Source organism: Lemur catta, chromosome 2, assembly GCF_020740605.2.
Source record: "Lemur catta isolate mLemCat1 chromosome 2, mLemCat1.pri, whole genome shotgun sequence".
Taxonomy (NCBI): domain Eukaryota; kingdom Metazoa; phylum Chordata; class Mammalia; order Primates; family Lemuridae; genus Lemur; species Lemur catta.
This window is the reverse complement of record NC_059129.1, coordinates 60097005-60119557: the sequence shown is the minus strand read 5'-3', so window position 1 is coordinate 60119557 and position 22553 is coordinate 60097005. Positions and strand designations below refer to the sequence as shown.

At 40.1% G+C, this 22553-nt stretch overlaps 1 protein-coding gene across 1 annotated transcript; it reads left to right on the top strand.

The window, feature by feature from the left end:
* Positions 1 to 713: 713 nt before the first annotated feature.
* Positions 714 to 22245, top strand: LOC123632953 (glutathione S-transferase alpha-4-like). The gene is made up of 7 exons (XM_045543749.1): positions 714 to 735; positions 6222 to 6329; positions 7490 to 7541; positions 10805 to 10937; positions 13570 to 13711; positions 19897 to 20028; positions 21955 to 22245. Exons 2-7 carry the CDS (start codon positions 6243 to 6245, stop codon positions 22075 to 22077), a joined length of 669 nt encoding a protein of 222 aa, XP_045399705.1. The 5' UTR covers positions 714 to 735; positions 6222 to 6242; the 3' UTR covers positions 22078 to 22245.
* The last annotated feature ends 308 nt before the right edge of the window (positions 22246 to 22553 follow it).

The following is a 22553-nucleotide window of genomic DNA, read 5'->3' as shown; positions in this document are numbered from 1 at the left end:
ATTACTGACACGGTTGGATTTATATCTACCATGTTTGTAACTGTTTTCTACTGTTGCCCTTGTTCTTTGTTTCTTTTTTGATCTTCCATTTATATGATTTTATATGATTTATATGATTCTATTTTCTCTCTTCGCTTGGCATATCAATTATACTTTTAGTTTTTTTTACATATGTTTCGTGGTTGCCCTAGAGTTTGCAGTGTGCATTTACAACTAATCTTGGACCCTTTTCAAATAGCACTACACCACTTCGTAGGTAGCGTGGGTACTTCATAACAGAGCATTCCCAATTGCTCCTTCCTGGACCTTATAACTTCACTTTCGTACATTTCACTTATCCATAAGTTATAATCATCCAATATATTGTTGCTGTTATTATTTGGAACAAACTGCCTGTCTTTCCCCTGTAGAATTTAAGCACCACAGGTGCAGGAGTGCTGTCATGCCAACCTTTGTTAGAGCCAAGGCCTAAAACATTACCAGGCACAAAGAGGTATTCAGCATGTAATTGTCGAATGAGTCAGTGGAATCTTACTTTCTTCTAGTTACTTGAGTAACTTGATGCGCTGTCAAATATAGAAACAATGTAAAGTGAAGCCCCAGAATATTTTCAAACTGGAATGCTCATTGGCTAATCCTTTGAGTGGGTGGAGCTTTCAATAGGAAAAGAACCAGTTATAAAGCCTCATTTAATCTGGCAGCAGCGCCCTGAGACAAGAGCCTAGAAGAGATAAGGTGAGTGGTGAAGTTATTTGCTCTTCTTGGGCTTCGTTAGATAGGTAAAATATTTTGCTGCCAAATTTGCAGTTTATAGTGAGCAACTGTTTTAACTTTGTGGTTAATGTAATGCTTGTCATTTCAAAGTTTGCCTATACCAAATGCAAGGAACAGATATTTTTTTTCTGCAGAGTAGATACATAAATGCAAAGGAGCTAGCAAATGTACATCTAGACAAGCCCTTTTGAAGACTTTCGTTGCCTATGCATAATATTCATATCAGACGTGTTAAGATGCTCCCACACCCATATCACACATTAAATGTAATTTCAAAAATAAGTAGGTAAGAGTTAAGTGGTATTTCAGTTGATTGGTTGACATTAACATGCTTAGTAGAATTTAAAAACATTTACTAATTGTTAAGCCATTACATTTCTTCCTCTTCAGGAAAATCTCAGATATTTTTGTATTTGGTCAAAAAGGACATAGGTTCCAGCCACCTTGTGCCATGGTGCTTAATGAGTACATTAAATCTTTGTGCATCTAAGTATCTACTCCATGTATATTTGGGAGATTTAATCCAAACGATCCGACGTGGAGGTCTTCCTCCGGGGTCTTGCATTTCCAGGGAACTATGCCAAGTTGAGAAGCAGAGCTTCTCTGAGTCAAGCTCTGACACTTAACAAATTTTTCTAGGACTTGCCCCAATCCTTCAGTAGCAATGGGCCATGTAGTGGCATGCTTTGTTTATTCTCCAAGCAGCCTTTAAAACCTGGGTAGATAGAAGTCTCTTTCTTGGTTCAGGGATATTTTTTATCTAAGTAAGTTTGTAACCTTGGGGAAATAAATCAACCTCTTGTGAGTTTGGGGAGCATGAATCATTAGACCCTAACTGAAAGAAAATCTAGTTTCTAAAAATGAAATATAGGGCTCTCTGGAGAAGATGCATAGCATATGAGCTTGGAATAGACATACCTTCCTCATCATCTTACTATATAAGTGATCAACCCTCTCTCCCACAGTAATATAGTTTGCTTGTTTGTGTAGTAAAAATGCCATATAAAACTTGAAATCTTTTTTAAGAGGTTGGTTCCATATAGGAGACCATGTTGGCTGGTAACATGTCAAATCCAACTAATTAAATCTTTTGCCAACATGTCATATGTTAGTAAAATAGAAACAATTTATAATCACTATAACTTCAAAGTTATACTGAAGCTATAATAAAGCTATACTTTAAAGCTGTACCGAAAACCTGGGTTGTGTTGATATTGCTATCTTCTAACTTTAAAATATTTTTTCTCTGTTGCATTATACACTTAAAGCTCAAATGATTCAACAACTTTCTAAAGTAGCAAACTTAAATTCAGTGTTATCCAGGAGAATTTTCAGTTCCAGTGACAAATTCTTATTTGCTGGTTGTAACAAAGATTGACCATCCTGATCCATTAGAGAAGCCAAAGTCAATGTGAAGGATATTTCTATTGATAATAGATTTAGAATTGACATCTCATATTCTGGCCCAAAATATCTGCTAAAACTAGCAATCTCTTAAATTAGCCCCTTACAATTTTTATTATCCAGATTAATTCACTAAATGCCTGCTTTTGTCTATTTAAATAATTCAGAAAAACATGTCTCAATTACTCAGAATGACTGTTAACATGGTCTCAATTATTGTCCAGAATGACTGTTAAAATTGTCGGCAGGATTGGCTGCCTTTCCAAGGTGTGTGTTCAGCAGATGGGAACACAGGGCAGAGAATGAAGGCACAGAAAGAGAAACAAGATCAGAAAGATGGTCAAAACTGGAAGAAACTAAGATTAGCCAACTCCAAACCCACTGCTCATTTTAGAGTTGAGGAAACTGGCATTTTTTACTGACGTTGCCCCAGGGCTAGAACCTACGCATCTGCTACTTTGTTAAATTTGGGGCCTTGAATCCTAGGAACTTGTCTTTCAAAAGAGGGTCAATAAAGATGATCTCACGTGGGAAATTTACGTATACTCTTTCAAACTTCCTTCTCCCTTGACTGACTTTTCCCTGTCCTTAGCCACATATGACTCCAGCACTTTACCGTTTCTTATCCATGACGTTATTAAACATCACGTCCTACAATGTGCACCTGCCCAGCAGGGAAGAACAACCCAGGTCCACGTTAGCTGGTTTTCACTCTAGACCCAGCTTCTCAAATGTTATGTTCATACACATGTGAATCACCTGGGGATCGTATTAAAAACACAGGCTCTGCCTCAGTAGGCCGGGCCCAGAGATCGAGATTCTGCATTTCTCAAGCAGCAGGCTCCCAGAAGCAACTGCTGCTGGCCCCAAAATCACACTTCTGGAGAGTGCTGTCCTCTCCCATCAGAAGCGGGTTTGGTGGCTTTTCTCACATGTGGATGTTGCTGCAATCCAGAGGCGGGGATGTGTGTGGTATCTTCTGAGTCAACAGTTTGCACTCATCATTTCATTTCAACCTCATGGCCAACCAAACGGATTAAGCACTGTTAGCTTCATTGCACAAATGAGAAACTGAGACTTGGAGAGGTTAAGAAACTTGCTCAAGTGAAAGGTAGAGCTGAGATTTGAAACTGGGTCTTTTTTCCAGTACCCGGGGCCTAATTCAAATTAATGTGTTAGAGTAAATGTGTTCTTTCCCATTTTCTAAAAGATTTTGGGCCTTTTTTTCTTTTTTTTTTTTACCAAAGGACGACACTCCAACTATCCAAAGGCTGCCACGCCATCATCCCACTTTCCACTCATCCTGCCTAAGACAAGCCCCCAGGGCTCTGGGTGGGGAGTGGCTCCCACTGCCGGCTCATCTCCGGTGAAGCTGCACACAGGTGAAGTCTGCAAGCCCTGAGAGATGGGGCTCAATGCCCAATGTCCTAAGACCCATGTGAGGAGCCTACGTAGTGAACCAGCTTTGTTCAGTTCAGGACACACTTGTTGGCCAATGTCAGGAGCGGACAAAGCAGAGATGAAGAAATGGGCTTCAGTGTACATGCTCGACTGGTTTCTCAGATTCTGGGTGTTTGCATTTTGGGTAGAATCCACAAAGCACTGCTCCTTTGTTCCCTGCTTCTTCATTTCCCACAGATGGAATGCATGTTTCCATTGCACCTGCTCTTTTAAGCTTTGACAATGTGCTTTTAAACAATGGGAACAATTGGATTTACTTTTTGAAGCATATAACACAAACCTGATCTTCTGTACTACTAAGCTGTGGTTTATCCTAATCTTTGCTAAAATTCATCAGAGGTCAAGGGGAAAGGATTAGAGGACCTGTTTAGGCGCTTAACCTATAATGCCATGCGGCAGGGAGGGCTGAGAGGATCAGACCAACATTTATATTTATATACAGTTGTCCCTCAGTAGGTATATGCAGGAGATTGTTTCCACGACAGCCCTGTGTATACCAAAAATCAGAGCATACTCAAGTCCTGAAGTCGGCCCTGCAGAACCTGAGTTATCTGAAGGTTTAAGCAGGTTTCTTATTCCACCAATACTTTACTTTCAGTCGACATTTGGGGGTTGAAAACAATTCGTGGATACGTGGACCAGTATAGTTCAAACCTGTGTTCTTCAAGGGCCAGCTGTGTACTCATTCAGTAAGGCTCTGTTCAATTCCTGTAAAGCCATATCATACTTTTATTAAACACTTATTTCATTCTGACTTACATCATAGTAGTCTGGATGTTTTTGATGCCAGGAACTACATCTTATTCATCTCAATGTGCCTGGAGTTCCTAACCTAGTGCTTTACCTGTAGTAGGCGCTCAATAAATGTTTGCAAAATGTTGAAAGAATGAATGAAAGATTGAACACAGGAATATTGTCAGGTTTAGAAACTGGTATCTGGAAGTGGCACATCGATGGTGTCAACAGTAGATATTGCACAGCCACTGTGCCTGGGATAATGCTGGGTGGTTCTGCAAGGGACGGAAGGAATATGACACGGCCTCTGCCTTCCAGTGTGCAATCCAAGGAGAGCAGGTCCTTGGCTGGGTGTGAGACTGTACGAGGTATGGGGCCCCTTCTCTGCCCTCAGCTATTCTAGAAGGAACAGCTCCTCCTGCCAGGAGCTCAGGTGGGGCCTGGAGTCCTGCTGAGGCTTTCTGGACACACTCCAGTTCAATCCATCCATCATGCATCCTGAGAGCCTCACTTAGAACACGACGGAGCCACGGCCAAGAGACCAGGTGGGGTCACTGGTTGGCCAGAGCCAGGTATCGAAGGGGCACACAAACATTTGATGGGATTTTTACAGTTAAATGTCTCATCATAAACTGAGTTACTGAGAGTCTGGTTTTTGACTTTCCTGTGAGTTGTGCTAGTGCAGGCAGCATCCTCTAGTCAAATCCCAGCTAAGGCACGATATTTGGCACTCTGGCAGCTTACCAGGCTGAGGACCGTGGAGAGTGCTCCCTGAGGTCACACAGCCTCTCAACGCATGTGCTCCCCCGATACCCCTGAGCGCCCTCTGAGCCACAGTGCCACATGCACTGTGCCAGCAGTTGGTATTTTTGCTGTTCCCTGGAAGTGTGCATTGTTGCATAGGGGTGGGAGAGTCAAAGGTGAGAAAAGGAGACCTAACGATCCTCTAAGTCGCTCTAGAGCTTTAGTGTTTTCAAAGCACTTTGCCTTTATTTTATCTCATTGGATCATCTCAATAATCCTATGAAATAGGAAGGGTCACTAACAGAATAGCGTAGTGGCTCTTGCAACAGTGAGGTAGAAAGTGCTATTAGGTGTGCTTGCATTGTCACTACACTGTCCTTCGAAAGCCTGAAGATCACCTAGTATAATTCTTGCTGATTACAGATGAGGTTATAAAGGCAGACAGAGGTGTAGTGAATTGGGTCTAAAGTGAGCCAGCCCGCTGGGGACTGGTCCTATGTAGGCCTGCATCTGAGTTTGTCCCAGCGCCCAGGGAAGTCTTGTGACAGAAATCAGAGCCCCCAGTTCCCACTGAACATTTCATCCAAACGGACCTGCCTCCTTGCTGCTGTTAGAAAAGATTTTCTTTTGCAGGGTCATTCATGAAACCATTATATTAACTTCTGGTTCTTCTCTTAAAATACCAGAGGCAGTCTCTGAAATCTACAGAATACCTTGATACTTTGATAGTACAGTTTCTTTTTTGTTTTTCCTTAAACTGTGAGCTATTACATTTATAGAGTAGGGCACAAACACACTTTTGTGCAATTTAAAGACTAATTATAAAAACCAGTAATTCGGCTCAAGAAACAGAACATTGCTGGCATCCCAGAAACTTCAAGTGCCCCCGCCTAATCACAACCCCATCCTCCTTGCTAGAAGGGACCATTATCCTCCTTCTGTCATAATTATTTTCTTGCTTTTCTTCATAGTTTTGCCTCCTATATATGCATCCCTAAACAATGGTTTTGTTTTACCTGTTTTAGAATGGCTATCAATGGAGACATAGCGTATGGTGTGTGTTAGTTTGTTGTTTAAAAGTGTTTTTTTATTTTGCCCTTCAGAAAACCCCAAGCCAAGGAGTCATGGCAGCCAAACCCAAGCTCTACTACTTTGATGGCAGGGGCAGGATGGAGTCCATCCGCTGGCTGCTGGCTGCCGCCGGAGTGGAGGTGCGTTCCTGACTGGGAGAAGGAAGGAGGGTAATTTGGATGGGACTGATGTGGCCCCCTTCAAACTTCGGGATGGTGCCTCAGGCTTCACCTACTCTTTTCCTTTCCAGCTGTCTTCCTTTGTAAGAGATGAGAGACGGATCATAGCTCTGGACAGGTGGGAGGTTAGGGAGGAGTTGTGGGGCTGGGGAGGTGTTCTGGAAACTTCCTAAGGGCTGAAAAGATCTTGGTGGCTCACAAGACAAAGAAGAGAGAGGAGACCCACAGCTGCCTCACTGTCTGCATTGGGCCCAGCTAAATTTCTGCAATGGTTTCAGCTCCACCCCAGCACCGCAGCTGTGTGACATGCATAGCTGCCAGCTGGAACCGTAGGACTAACTATAGTCTGGTCTCCTCTGGAACCGTCCCCTGAAAGCTCTGCCCCATAGGATCTTCCCTCAACTCTGAATTCCCTCCCACTGACTTTTCCATAGATTTGTATAAGTGCCTTGGATTTGCTTTGTTTCGTGCAGGGGTAGGCTTCCTCTTCCCTGTTTGAATGCTATGTCTTCTAGAACAAGGGGACTCATTACCTTCTTCCTGTTTCTCTTCTCTTTAGGGACCCCTCCTCTACACCACTGGCCCTACCCCATCCCCATCTCAAGATTTGGGGGACCAAAAAAATCACTCTTTCTCACAAAAGCTCTAGAAACTCCATCAATAAATTATGATACCTTCACTTGAGTAATGATCTTCGGATCCCTTTCTTTGAATATGTGAGCATCAAATTTGTCCTGATATGGAGGGAGAATGGCACGGAGAAGGAGAAGAAAGAAGAGAGAGGAAAGGGAAGAAGAGAAATCACTGGGGAAGCTGGAGAAAGGACAAGAGTTTGGAACAAGGGAAGAACTAAGGTGAAGAAAAGGAAAAATAGGACTTGGGGCTTAGGGATATCTTTTAAGCAGACAAAAACCAAAAAGGGCTGCCAGTGCCATGCCAATCTAAGCTAATCTACACTTAACACGCTGCCAGAAATTTCAGCTGTGTGGTGGTTGACAGATTTGTGGTTCCTTTTTAAGTTTTATTCTGGAAGTCATTGGGTATTTTATACTGTAAGCATTTCTCTCTCTCTCTCTCTCTCTGAATTTAAAGTTATAATAATTCCTCTCTCCTTTGTCTAGTTTGAAGAAGAATTTTTTGAAACAAGAGAACAATATGAAAAGTTGCAGAAGGGTGAGTCCGGATTTAGTCAATGTTATCTTATTAGAAAAACGGAAACTTGTTTCTGGAAGTATTTGTTTTGATATAGGACACAGAGCTCTAGAACGGCAAATGTTAGCAAAGGCAAGCACAGAGCACGACTGCTGACACTGTTTGCTGTGTCCCTGACACACAGCTAAATTTGCCTTCTGCACCGTCTCCTTAGCCTTTCCAAACACTTACCACGTAAATGATGGTGGTGGCCTCAGTCAATATGATCACGTGGGTTGACCAGTGCTAATTGGTTCAATACTCCACCTCCCACCAAAGAATAGTTTAAGAATTATTAAATAATGATCCAGTGGGTTGAAGGGAAGAGGACAAGCAGGGGGGTGAATCTGACCTAAGATATGTTCTAAGTTCTCATGGTTTACATCCACTTTTTCTTGGTGGTTTTAACAGACTAAGAGAAACCATTTTATCAGGTCACATTGTAGAGTCAAGACTATGGAAAATATCCAAAATAGATTAGATTCTGATCCAAAAAGAAGACCTCAATCATTACAATTCTCCAGAAAAAATTTTCACACTGAGAGAAAATACCAATACTTAAACTTCTAACAGCCATAGCATTATTTTTCCTATCTAAAGAAACCTTGCTGTCCCCATTGTTGCTGAGAAACAATCATGAAATTAACATAAATTGTTTTTAAGAAAGACGTTCAGCTAGTAGTTAGCAGAACTGTCACTTACCAGCTGCATGACTTTGAGCAAGGCCCTTAACTTCTCTGCATCCCTCTTTCCTTACCATGAAATAAAAATAATTTCTACGGTTGTAAATTGCAGTGAGCCAGAAGATCTTCTTGAGTGCGGGAGATCTGGTTACCCCTTCCCCAGTTCTTGTCCAGGAACTTTATTATCTGGCATCCCTCTGAAGCTCCTCTTCCTTTTTGTTTCTGCCCTATTCCACCCAAACGAGGACAGTCCCTGGTACACAATAGGGGTTTATACATATTATACGTATGGAATAAGTGTATCTCCATAAACTCTTCCATGTGCATTCTGCTAAGAAGTGCTCCCTGACAGCCTCTGGAATCCCCCAACCCTCCCTGAGGCTGTGATGCTGCTTCTGTGCTTGGGACCCTCTCCTGGGCATTGCTAGTACCTGAGGACAGGAAGCAGAGAGGGGCAGCAGAGAGAGCACTGGACTGGGAGTCAGGAGGCCCACTTCTGTTGGCTTAGCTGTGCCCTGACGTGTGCATTTGGGCAAATTACACTCACCTCCCTTGGCCTCTACAATGCCTTGTCTATAAGATGAGGGAATTGAACTAAATGGTATTAAGACCCTTTCCTGCAGTCTTGACCTGAGATTTTTACATCCCTCTGAAGAAGATCGGCCACTCCTAGAAGCAGGCGTCATTTCTAATTGACATGTGTATCTCTCCCAAGCAGCAGCAGGCTCTGGCTTTTAGATGTTTGTTGAGTATTGAATGGAATGTAGAAATTCCTTTAGGAAATGGAGGTTTTGCAGCCTCTCTGTGAAAAATAATACTGATATTTCCAAAGCATGGTTGTAAACATGGGCTTATTTCTACTCAGAGAAACTGGGTAAGCTGGGCAGGACAGATCCCATTACAAGTCAGAAAATAGGCTCAGGTAGTTAAAAGTGGCCTAAACTCATCTAGCTAGCCAGGCACACTGGCTCTCTGGAAAACTGTCAAGCGTTCTTGGGGAGGGGCTGCCCCCACCACCTTCTACTGCCTCTCAAAGCAGGAATGGTGTTAGCAGTTGGGGAAGTTAACTGTGGCCTTTGCCAATGCACCAGTGAAGTCTGGTTCCTATTCTGGGTAAATGTCCTTATTCTCCACAGTGTGCAGACATTGATAGAAATTTCAAAGCGATTTATTTCTTCAAGAGCCCACAACAAGAGCACCATTTGTAATATATCTTTAAATGTATTATTTATATAGGCAGAGTCACTTGCAACAAAGAAAACTTGATTTTACTGAACATTGATTACTGACAGTATTAGTGTTTTACTTACTTCATCTTTTCGTAATCCTGCTAGATAGAAATTATTGCTATTCTAGACAAAGGAAGCGGAAACTCAGATAAGTAATTTGCTCAAAGTCACATGGCTGGAAAGGGCTAAAGCTGACATTTGAACCTAGGTGTGCCTGCGTTCTTGCTGTCACACCCATCCTGCTGCCATGCACACCCAGAGCGACAGCCACTGTGCTTTCCAAAGGACGCAGCCTCCCAGACTCCCCCTCTGAGTCAGAGTATCTGGGGAGTGAGGTGGCTACTTTTACCAGTGCCCCACTGATAGGGTGGAAAGACAGGCTTAGTAGGTGCTTATGACGTGGGTGGAGAAAGATTTCTCACACTGAGATTAAGATATGTAAGTAAAATTTATTTCATCATTTAGAAGGACAGAGAGAATGAGAGAGAGAAAGAGAGAGAGAGAAAACGGGGTGGGGAGAGAGCAGGGAGATGTCGTAGCATCCCAAAGAAAGAGAAGGGAGATGCCAGCAGCAAGGCCAAGTGGCTCTCTGGTTTTAAGGCTGACAAAGAGAAGAAAAAAATCATGAAGGCTGTGAGATGATAACAAAAACAGCAGCAGGTAGATAACAAAAACTGCCAGGATGTCAAAGTCCAAGACTTGTTTTCCCACCTTTCCAGGAGATGTGACTTTGTCCTCAAATATGGTTGAGGCTGTAGCTTGTTCTTCTGCTGTTTACTCGGGAACTCTGTAAAAGCAGATTCTCAAAAAACAATTTTGAAAGAGAGAGGTTTCCATCTCTTTTCCGTCCATTCAGCTCTTTTCAGAAGTTGTGCAAAACAGATCTCCTGCAGGGTGCCTGTGAGTGAGAGAACTCACGGGATTGATCTTTAACCGTTACTGGGGAAATTGTAGGATTAGCTATTTTCCTATGTGGGATTAGGTATTTTCCTGTTGTTTTTGCAAGGCCACCCCTTCACCCACTTCAGGTGATTCTCATGGACCGTAAACTTTGAGAACCAGAAGTACTTATACTATAGCACAGTCACAGTAAATGTGGAAAGTCTTAAATCATCATGATTAACCAACACGCAAAATGCGTGAAACTGCCAAACAGATCTCAAATTTTACATAAAGCAAATGGAAGACATCTCAACAACTGGGGCCTTTAACTCATCACTTTGGTAAAAACTAAAAATCACTCAGAGAAATTATTAATGGCCGTGAACCATCCTGCAGACTTACTGCAGCCATTGAAAAAGAATATCTTAACCTCTCTTTGCTCAAACCACAGATGGATGCCTGCTTTTCGGCCAAGTGCCTTTGGTTGAAATTGATGGAATGGCGCTGACACAGACTAGAGCCATCCTCAGCTACCTTGCTGCCAAGTACAACTTGTATGGGAAGGACCTGAAGGAGAGAGTTAGGTACGGTAGCATTCATGCCATCACTTGGTCCTTGTCCAAGCTTCTGCCATCCTGCCCTAGCTGAACCTGGTTCAACCTTTCAGCCTGGACTGAGAGGAGAAGACAAGTGGGACCAAGGGGAGATGTCTTGGCAGACCTGGCATGCCTTGTGCAGAATTCTGAATAAATACTCCACTTCTCCCCTTTTGGTGTCTGCTCATAGAGCAGTGAATGCTGCATGGAGCATTCTCATGTTCTCTCCCCACTCCCAACCGGATATGTTCTCAGAAAATGACCTGGTAAACTACCCTACATGCAGGTGGAAATGACTGACTAATCAAACAAATATCAAGCCTCGTATCAGTGATCTATTTACTATAAATAATGCTGTATAACATTTCACCTTGAAACACAAGATTTAAATCAGCAGATCTATGGTGCCAGGCTTGACTTATCTCAGCTGGGCTCACTCATCTGTCTGAAGTTATCCAGGCGGCTCTGGCTTTGGGTGTTGGCTGACTATCTACTGGGGAGTGAATGGACCCTGTGCCCCTCATCCTCTCATCCTGAGCTTGTTCTCATGGCAGCTGGGCAGGGTTCCAAGAGTGAGGGTGAAAGCACACAGGCCTCTTAAGTTCTGGACTCAGAACTGGTACCTTCTTATTTTATCTCATTCCATTAGTCGATGCAAGTCACAAGGTTGGCCTGGGAAACAGGCCCCATGGATTGATGGAAGGAGCTGCCAAGTCTCATCACAAATAATGGAAGGTGAAGTTTTGTGGCCATTTTTTGCATCTATATACTACAAGCATCTACTCCATGCTGTGCATTGTGCTAGGCCTGGAGGAGGCTCACTGGGTTACTACTCCCAGGGATGCTTTCAAGGGAGATAGGTAGACTTAAGACAAAACAAAGACTTGTAACTACAAACTGGTATCTGGAGTTGGGGATCAAGGGGCTTTTTCAGAGGTCTGTGAATGTTGTCATCATAAGCATGGACGTGGTGGGGGTGGTCATGATACATATTTAATAGATGACATGGTAGGAGAAAGCCCCAACTCAAATGTTCAGAAAAAAGAAGGAAGCAAGGAATGAGCCAGGTCTATGGGAAACAGCAGCCCAGCCCAATCTTCCCATTTTTCCATCTCTAAAACAGACTTAGTCATTCCAACCTGCAATACCACAGGTATATGGCAAGAGAAGCAATGTCAAACAATGTGTGCATAAAATCCTTTTGTGACAATGCAAATAAGTACTGATGTGCAAAAGCAGTCTGTTCTTTATTGTTTTGATGCATATTTTTAAATCGCTTTTTAATATCTCCATGGTTTTTTCCAAGATATGTGTCCTAAGCTATAGATAATATTATTAATATTCTTTTTCTCTTGGTTAGGCATAAACTGTAATAGAGCAAAGCAAATGGGCTAGGTGACAAGTTAACATGAAAGAAAAATGACTTGTACTTCACATAGGACAATGAGAGCTTCTTCTTCTTCTCCTTCTCCTTCTCCTTCTTCTTCTTCTTCTTCTCTCTCTTTTTTTTTTTTTTTTTGCATTTTTTTTAAAGACAGGGTCTCACTATCTTGCCCCGCTGGACTTGAACTCCTGGGCTCAGGTGATCCTCTTGTCTCAGCTTCCTGAGTGGCTGGGACTACAAGTGCATGCCACAATGCCCAATCCATTATTCTTTTAAATGCTGTTAAAAAGAAAGACAAAGACTACAGAAGATCATTAAACCAAATTCGTTAGATAATTAGCACATAATGAGGGATACAAAGACATGCTTGCAGAGATAACTAGCACAACATGAATACACCTATAGGCCAGCAAATAATAGTAATATATCTACCATTACTAGGTTTCTTTTTCCCTAATGGTTGTCATTGTGCAAAATGATTCTTTGTGTTTCTTTTAATCTTTTACCCATTAATTTTTGAAGTTGGATTATATTGTTTTTTACAATCTGCATATAACTGCTGTAATGTAGGGAGTTTTTTGTTCACTTGCTTTTAGAAATGGAGGATCTTGCTACGTTGCCCAGGCTGGATTTGAGCTCTTGGACTTAAGGGATCCTCCCGCTTCAGCCTCCTCAGTAGCTGAGACTATAGGCATGTGCCACTGCACCATTATTCGTATTTTTAATAACCCTTTTCTTTTTTGTGTGTGTGTGTGTTTGTCAATGAAAGGAAAACTTTAAAAGGAATGAAGTAGAGCTGTTTGTCTGACCTGACTAGGAAATGAAACTTTTCTTTCTCAGTTGCCAGGTCAATGGAACACCTATTATATGAAATATCTTTTCTAAATAATTGAAAAGGTTCTGGTACTAATAGTTTTGCGTTTTTGGTAAACTTCATTGACTTCAGTTTTTAAAGCCGTAATAATCCAATTATTTGTTGATAGTAGATTTCAACTTAGAGGCATTCACTAGTCCTTTCAGACATCCTTTTATTCAATGAAAATTTCCAGAGACCCTACTATATCCCAGTCACTTAGCTGGTTCTGGTACCAGAAATCATTCATGAGAGTGGAAGCTTCAGGGGGATATTAAAAAATCATTTGCCCCAACATCTATTTATACCATGGAAGTGTCGGACGAGGGAGACCTATACTAGAAAATTCCTCTCAGAATGAAAGTCAACCGGTGTTTTGTCAGGATCGACATGTACACGGATGGCACCCTGGATCTGATGACGATGATAATGGGGGGTGTCTTCAAACCCCCTGTGGAAAAAGAGGAGACCCTGGCATCAGTTGTGAAGAGTGCTAAAACCCGGTACTTTCCTGTCTTTGAAAAGGTAGGCTGCAGGGGTCCGGGGCTTGTACATTTCCTCTTGCTGAGAATATTTCAAGAGTGAATATCTGAAAAGCTTTCCTGCTTTTATTTATTTATTTATTTATTTATTTAGAGACATAGTCTTGCTCTGTTGCCCGGACTACAGTGCCGTGGCATCAGCCTAGCTCACAGCAACCTCAAACTCCTGGGCTTAAACAATCCTCCTGCCTCAGCCTCCCGAGTAGCTGGGACTACAGGTATGCGCCACCATGCCCGGCTAATTTTTTTCTATATATATTTTAGCTGTCCAGATCATTTCTTTCTATTTTTAGTAGAGACGGGGTCTCGCTCTTGCTCAGGCTGGTCTCGAACTCCTGACCTTGAGAGATCCTTCCACCTGGGCCTCCCAGAGTGTTAGGATTACAGGCATGAGCCACCGTGCCCGGCCCTTTCCTGCTTTTAGATCAAAACTTTAATAAGGATTCCAGAACAAATAACAGGTAAAATTATGGAGTCTCCAATTAAAACAGAGTCTGAATAAACCAAGTGCAATGAGAGTATATGGCATTTCTGTACTGATTTTAAAAATAAGTCATCAGCCCAAAGTGTCACCACCTTGAATTCACTGTCTAATTTTAGAGGTTAATCATGGCTCAATCAAAAGACAAAGTCACTTGAAATGACAATTTTTCTGAAGTAATTTTGAAGTAAATACTAAGGACAAATGTCCTTGTAGTACATCTGGGGAAGGTCCAAACCTAGAGGAAAGCATGGGAAATGATAAGGAAGACTTGTTAGCATAAGGTTTTACTGTCAAAAGAATTTTGTGGTATATATATCCTTAGTCTTAGCCCTGGGAAAGAACGACTTATTATTGGCTACACTACAATGAAGAATTCTGTCAGTACCTCAGAGTATTACACAAGCAAGTTCCTATTTATCCAACAACTTACAGTGTTATTGAAATACCTTCCCTCCAAAATACGTACAATGATTATTTCAGTTGTACTATTCAGTGTGTTTTATCAACTGCAGATTTTGAAATCAGTGTGTGGCCTAATCTGGTACTTCCCAAAACATTTTAAAATTATTTATTCAAATCAGGATCAAACTCAACTTCATTCATTGTAATTGATCAATACATTTCTTAAGCCTTTTTAAATCTATAAGGTCCCCATCTCCTCTCTTTCTCTCCTTTTTTCCTCTTGCATTTGTTTTGTAGAGTTTCTCATAGTGTGGATTTTACTCATTGTGACATATTCCTTTGTTTCTAGATTTCTCATAAATTGGAAGTTAGAAGCAGAAGCTTGATCAGGGTCGGGCCCAATTATTTTGACTAGATTGCTTTATAGGTGACGTGAATGTCGTCGGGAAACACAAATTGTCTGATTGTTGCTCTTATGATGTTCATGCAACTGATGATCAATGCCATGCCTAGATATATTCATTTATTAGTGGACGCAAAATGTTGACATTCCAATCCTGTCAGTCTCTCTTCATTTATTAGCTGGAATATTTTCTATAAAAAGAATTTACCCATCATAATGTATTTGGCTACTCTGAGATATGAAGGAAAGTAGGATAAATGCCCTATTCTTTCTTTTTATTCACCACTTTAAAAAAGTGAGTTAGTTACCTAATATCTTCAAAGGAGAGCAATGAGTTGTTTATTGTTGTTGTTGTTGTTTTTGCTTTTGTCCTTTAAGTAACACTATGATACAATTTATTGTCATGGATTTAAACACATTTGTTGTATGTTCATTAGTTTCAAAGCTCTTATTCTTAATGAGGCTCAAATATCCTACCATTTGGCCAGTGGTAGCATCTTCATTCAAGTTTGCTCCTAGTCCTTTTGACATGACCCCAGCAGTCTTCCTTGCCCTCTGGTATGGCAGGATGCTCCAGGCTCATCTTGAACATTTCCTTCTCTAGACCTGCAATCAGCTATTTTTCCATGGACCCCTGGTTACTTTTATGCTTCCTAACTTTTCCATGTCATAGTACTCATAGAGAATGATGACATTTGTGTGGCGTTGGGACAAACACACAAAGCAGCTGAAAGAGACAGCTTTGGAGGCTCCGCCACGCCAAGCCCTGCTTGACAACCTCAAGAGCTTGGGGTTCAGACACACAGCAGTGAAGCGTGGCACCTTGAGTGATGCATTCTTGCCTATCCAACATTCCTTAATCAGATTTTGGATCATTCAGAACACTCACTTATAAAACTATTCTATTATTAATAATATTGGACTTGGAGTTAAAAAATAGTTTTATTTTTTAAAAATATACCTTAGTATCTAGTATGTTCCCAGAGAATCTTTTCGGAAAATGGAACTGTATGATTCATTCATCTCTTAGTTGTTCTTAATGAAATAAGTAGATGCTAAATACTTCTTGACTCTAGTCTTTGCCTGCGACTGCGTTACTTCTACTCTGTAAGACACGATGTAGTAAATCATTTTGATTGTTTTGAAATCAAATGCAAAGTTACTAATTTCCCTGTGATGAGTGAAAGAACTAGGAATTATTTCAAAATGGTGTCACCCTGGCATGTCATTAGGACTTGGGCTTGTGTTATATTTAGATGTCAAGCAATCTTTCTTGATATCCTTCTGATCAAGAGCATATATTGGCTGGGCGTGGTGGCTCACGCCTGTAATCCTAGCACTCTGGGAGGCCGAGGCAGGAGGATCACTTGAGGTCAGGAGTTCGAGACCAGCCTGAGCAAGAGCGAGACCCCCATCTCTACTAAAAAATAGAAAGAAATTAACCGGACAACTAAAAATATATAGAAAAGATTAGCTGGGCATGGTGGCGCATGCCTGTAGTCCCAGCTACTTGGGAGGCTGAGGCAGGAGGATTGCTTGAGCCCAGGAGTTTGAGGTTGCTGTGAGCTAGGCTGATGCCTCGACACTCTAGCCCAGGCAGCAGAGTGAGACTCTGTCTCAAAAAAAAAAAAAAGCATATATTCCGGAGACTTTCAGTCTGAGCAAGGCATTCTCTCTGGGGCTGAGGGGTAGAGCTTTTCTGTGTGTGAAGATAATGGTCCTGAGCAGAATACAAATCTTGCTTCTCAGATTCATCTAGATAACTAAACTGCTTTTGCCAAATCAAAGAATATCATCTACTTCAACTCAATAATGTAGGTAATGTATTTTGAAATGTGTGAGTCCAAGTTTTTGCATTCAGAGATTAAATTTTATTTCTGAAAATAAGGTGAGTTTTTAAAATCATTTTATGAGAAGTAGATGCTCATTATTAAAAAATTGGACAATACATAAATGTAGAATGTGGAAAGAAATTATTACTACTACCCCTGCCACCAAAAGATAAATGGCAGTATTATTTTCATGTATTTCCCTCTAGTCTTTTCACTATGAATACATTTTTATTTAGTTTTTTAGATTTTTAGATAATTATAATTATACACAAGATAATTTCACATGTTATTCTATTATAATTGGCCTTTGAGCTATGCAGAAATTGGGGCACCAACCCCCCATGCAGTCGAAAATCTGAATATAACTTTTGACTCCCCCCAAACTTAGCTACTAATAGCCTACTGATAACACGAACAGGCAATTGAGACATATTTTGTATGTTATATGTATTATGCACTGTATTTTTATAATAAAGTAAGCTAGAGAAAAGAAAATATTATTAAGAAAATCATAAGGAAGAGAAAATATATTTCCTGTTGATTAAGTAAAAGTGGATCATCATAAAGGTCTTTATCCTGTCATCTTTATGTCGAGTAGGCTGAGGAGGAGGAAGAAAAGGAGGGGTTGGTCTTGCTGTCTCAGGGGTGGCAGAGGTAGAAGAAAATTCACACATTAGTGGACCCACACAATTCAAACCTATATTATTCAATGACCAACTGCATTTAAAATATTTTCAAAAACAGAACAGCTATATACCTACTACTTGGCACTAACAAATGCCAATGCTTTTATTTTGTTGCTTAAGATCTTTTTCTTTCTCCTTAAAGCAAATCTATACAGATAGTTGCAATCTCCTCTGGACTGTGCTCAATATTATAGCCCTTCCTCTCTCCCTCCCCAGAGGCAACCACTATCAGGAATTTGATGAAAATTCTTTCAGTACATTTTAAAAAATAAAGACCTGGCTGTTTTAAAATTTTTTACATATGTAAATGTTAAAATATTTTTATGTGCATAGCACCACCATATTATGTTTGTTCTACAACTTGTTTTTTTCAATCATCTTTGATTTTGAGCTATACTAGCAAATGTCTTATCATTACTAATACATTTGTATTATCCCTTTCATTTGTTTTCCATTTATAAATATCAGTCTTTTGCTTTGCCTTTCCCCCCTCCTTTCTAAATCCTGTTAGATTGATCAGGTTTTCTTTGCTTCCAACTTTTCTTCTAATGGTTCAGAAGATAAAACATTTCTTTCTTAAACTATTAGCCTTTATCCTTCTCAACTTTCCTCCAAACTTCTCTCTTCTTAGGCTTTTTAATGTTTTTGTTGAATATTATTTTAAATCCAACTTGTTTTTAAGCTTCTCCTAATTAGTTTAAAAAAAAAAAAAACGGTCACTACTTATGTATAACGGATCTGTGAACAGGCCCAACTGATTATTTTGCTCACTATTGCTCCTTGATTCTCACGCTTGTCTTCTGGGTGCTTTTTCCTTTTCCACAAAGAATATATATTTTTTTAGTTCTTTCAGGAAAAGTCTATGAGTGATTAGCTCTTTCAGTCTTTGTCAGAAAATATATTTTATCTTCACTCTAAAGTAATTATTTAGATGGTTATAGAATTCTAGATTAATAATTATTTTCACCCAGTGCTTTGAAGCTATTATTGCAATATCTTCTGGCCTCAACTGTTGCCATTTAGAAGTCTACCATTATTGTGATTATTTTTCTTTTGATGGCATGATGTTTATCTTTTTTTTCTCGTTTTAGATTTTCTCTTTATCTGATATACTTTCAATGCTATGTGTTTACTTCTGGATTTGTTTTTGTTTATCTGCTTGTTTTTCTTTTCAGTTGGAGGATTTTCCTTTTTTTTTTTTTTTCATTCTGGAAAATTCTCTACCAAATAGCATTGAAAATTGCCTCTTTCCTATTCTATTTTGTCCTTGTGGGCTCCTGTTAGACATTTGTTGGAGTTTCATTCTGTCTTTTATGTCTCTTAACTTCTCTTTCATATTTTCAGTCTCTTTATCTCTGTGGGTTTCCTTAAATCTATGTGCCCAATTACTGATTGTTTTTTCAGTTTCTCCATTGAATTTTTCTTAAATCAATGTTTGTGTTTTTCATTTCAAAAATTTTATTTATATCTTTTTCAAATCCATATGCTCCTTTTTTCTGCATGCCTGTCTTTTCATTATCTCTTTGAACATTTTAAACATTTTTAACCCTTTAAAGAATTTACTCTTGTTTTTGGCTCTGTGGCTCAAAATTCTTTTTGTTTGTCTATTGCCTCTGTCTCATAGATGAGTTGGGTCTCCTTACTTGCTGTGTAATTTTTAGATATGTGCTTGTCTTCAGCAGGAGTCACATTCTGTATATTTGACGTATCCCATCAAGTGTTTTAATCTTTGCCTTGGCCAGGATACTCTAGAATTCACTAATTCTAAACATTTTTTTTTCCATACTAACATTTATTTTTATTCTGGTGTGTGTCACAGGAAGAGACATGGTGGCTGAATTTACCTCTGTTCTTTATTTATGGAGTAAACCTATATTTAATGCACCTGCTACTCAAAGCTGCACCTGAGAGATTTTTTAACATTCACTTTTCACTGGATAGTGAAAAATTAGCTTTTAATGTGGCTCAGGTTTGGACTTCTGGTATCTCATTGGTGACTTGTTTCTACTGGTGGGATAGCAGCCAGGCTCCAGCTAATGGTAGCTTTTGTGTCTCCCTGTACCAGTGGATAAACTTTTACTTAACCACTTTCAGGTTTGTAACAGGAGCCGAGTACCAGCACTTCACTACCCAAGGAGGCTTAACAGTCACTGACAAACTTCCAGAAACATTGTGCCAATTTACAGCATGTGCAAGAGTATTGGTTTCATGCTATCCTTGCCAGCATTGGAGATTTTAAAAAGAAAAAAGATTCTTCAGTAAATCTGATCTGTACAAAAGATTTCATGCTTTTGTAAATGTTTAGCCGGGCAAAATAGTCTTTACTTTCATTTGATATTCTTTTTATTTTTCTTTCTGTAGATTTTGAAAGACCATGGAGAGGATTTTCTCGTTGGCAACAAATTTAGCTGGGCAGACATACAGTTGCTGGAAACTATTTTAATGGTGGAAGAACTCGATGCCTCTGTTCTTTCTGACTTCCCTCTGCTAAAGGTGGTATATTAATATCCACACATAGCCCAGGAAAAAGTGAAGAGAAACAAAGACTGAAACAAAATGTGCTTCTAGGCCATTCTCAAAAGAAACTTAAGAAGATCGTTTTGAAAGTCATTTTATTCACTTTGGTTATTTTCTCTTGCTTAGACTATGGGATCTGTAGGAAATAAATCCTCATGAAGGGAGAAAATATAGATTATTTTGATTCTGGCTTGAACATTTACTACTTTCCCTTTTTAGGGCTTTGAGCATTTTTTCCTGACAAAGCAAGGCTGACAAGTGTGTTTTCGTTGCCTGCCTCTGCAGCTTCTACCAGACAACTCAGGCCACTCTTAGTCCCTTGATGCTGCCCACCCTGCTTAGAGCTTCTGCTTGGTGGCACTGCCAGTCTCCTGTTGCACTGCCCTTGCCCTCAGCATTCTGCCACGGCCAGACCTTACCTGGCCTCTGTTCCAATTCCTTAGAAACATTTTATCTAATAGGTGACCATGGGTTTTGTAGTTTAAGAATAGCATTTTTTGGCCAGGCACGGTGGCTCACGCCTATAATCCTAGCACTCTGGGAGGCCGAGGTGGGTGGATTGTTGGAGCTCAGGAGTTCGAGACCAGCCTGAGCAAAAGTGAGACCCCATCTCTACTAAAAATAGAAATTAGCTGGACAACTAAAATATATGCAAAAAAAAATTAGCTGGGCATAGTGGCACATGCCTGTAGCCCCAGCTACTTGGGAGGCTGAGGCAGAAGGATCACTTGAGCCCAGGAGTTTGAGGTTGCTGTGAGCTAGGCTGACGCCACAGCACTCTAGCCCGGGGAACAGAGTGAGACTCTGTCTCAAAAAAAAAAAAAAAAAAAAATAGCATTTTTTTTTCTTATTACAAAAGAAATGCAAGTTCATGTAGCTACCTTAGACATTTATATAAATGAAAAAAAGAAAAGGAAAAAAAAAGACCTATAATTCCACCAGTCAAATGTTACTGCATGAGATTTCCTGACCTATTATTTTGCATATTTCCCCCAAATAGGATCATACTAGAGATTGTTTTGTAGCCTGCTTTTGACATTCTTTTCAATTATCATGAATATATGTACATGTCAACAAATATTCTTATGCAATGTTATACTATTTTATTTTCATTAGGTAATTGAATCACATCTTTTTGAAAAATCAGAGCTATCTAAAAAAGGCATAAATTGAGAAGTCTCATTCCCACCACTGCTCTTCCACCTTCCAGCTCTCTGCTTTCATTGGTTTCCTGTGTATCCTTCCAGGGCTCCCATTTATGCAGATATGAGCAAATAGGAATCTATATTCTTATTCTCTCTTCTACTCCCATTTTCTTACACAAAATGGAAAATAGTGTATATTCTGTTTTGTCCCAGGTTTTTTCACTAAACAATGCTTCTAGAGATCTTTCCCTGTTCATATGGGGACCTCCTTCTTTCCTATTATGTAACAGCATTTTAAATTACTGGCTTACATTCTCGGTAGGTATATACCATAATTTCCATAACCAGCTTCCTGTTCCTAGAAACATAGGCTGTGTTCGATTTTTCACTGTGTTAACATTCTTATAGCTCTTTATTTGCTCACACCCTTACTTATTCTTTTATAATAATTCCTAGAACAAGAATTAATAGATCAAAGAATACAAATATTTCAACTGTTTTGATATGCACTGCCTGATTATGACAATGGCTTTTTAATAAGATAATTTAACTCATGCTAAACTCATCAACAATGGCATATATCCTGGTATTACCCCAAGAACATCTAGCAGGCACTTATTGAAGGATTAACTCAGATTCAACACACTAGGCTCCATAAACTAAAGATCTAAGCACCCTCTACATGTGACAAAGTTTTGATTTTTCTTAAAGGTTGTAATTGCTATTGAGGCCATGATTTTACTGTTTTTTGTTTCAGGCATTTAAAACAAGAATCAGCAACATCCCCACAATTAAGAAGTTCTTGCAGCCTGGGAGTCAAAGGAAGCCACCCCCGGATAGCCACTATGTTGCACTAGTCAGGAAGATTCTGCAGTTCTGATGGCAGCAGGTCTCAGGATGGCAAGAGTGACGCTCTACCTGCAGCCCCAGCACATGCCATCTATGGTGAACAGTAGAAGGAAGCTAGATTCTAGGAGCTAAATGTCTGGAAAGAACAAAGCCATGCTGCCATCAATGGCAAATGCTGATTAAATGCAATATAAAACCATTTGGATCTGTGAGGTTCTTTTTAATCTTGTCAATTGTGGATGATAGTCTACAACTTTTATGAAATCAATGTTCAGTATAAATAAATAGAAGCCAGGTATATGTAGGGCAGTGGCCTACATAGGACACTGCTCTGCTGTCTGCATTAAGATCAGGACCAGAGATTGGGGAAAGAGTGACCAGAGATTTGGGGGGCAGAATCTCTCCAACACCCACACCGATTGCTGAATACTTGGGATAGAAAAAAGTGGCAAATGACAGATCGAGAGTAAGACAATGGCTGACTCTAGTAAATCTTAAGGAGAATTG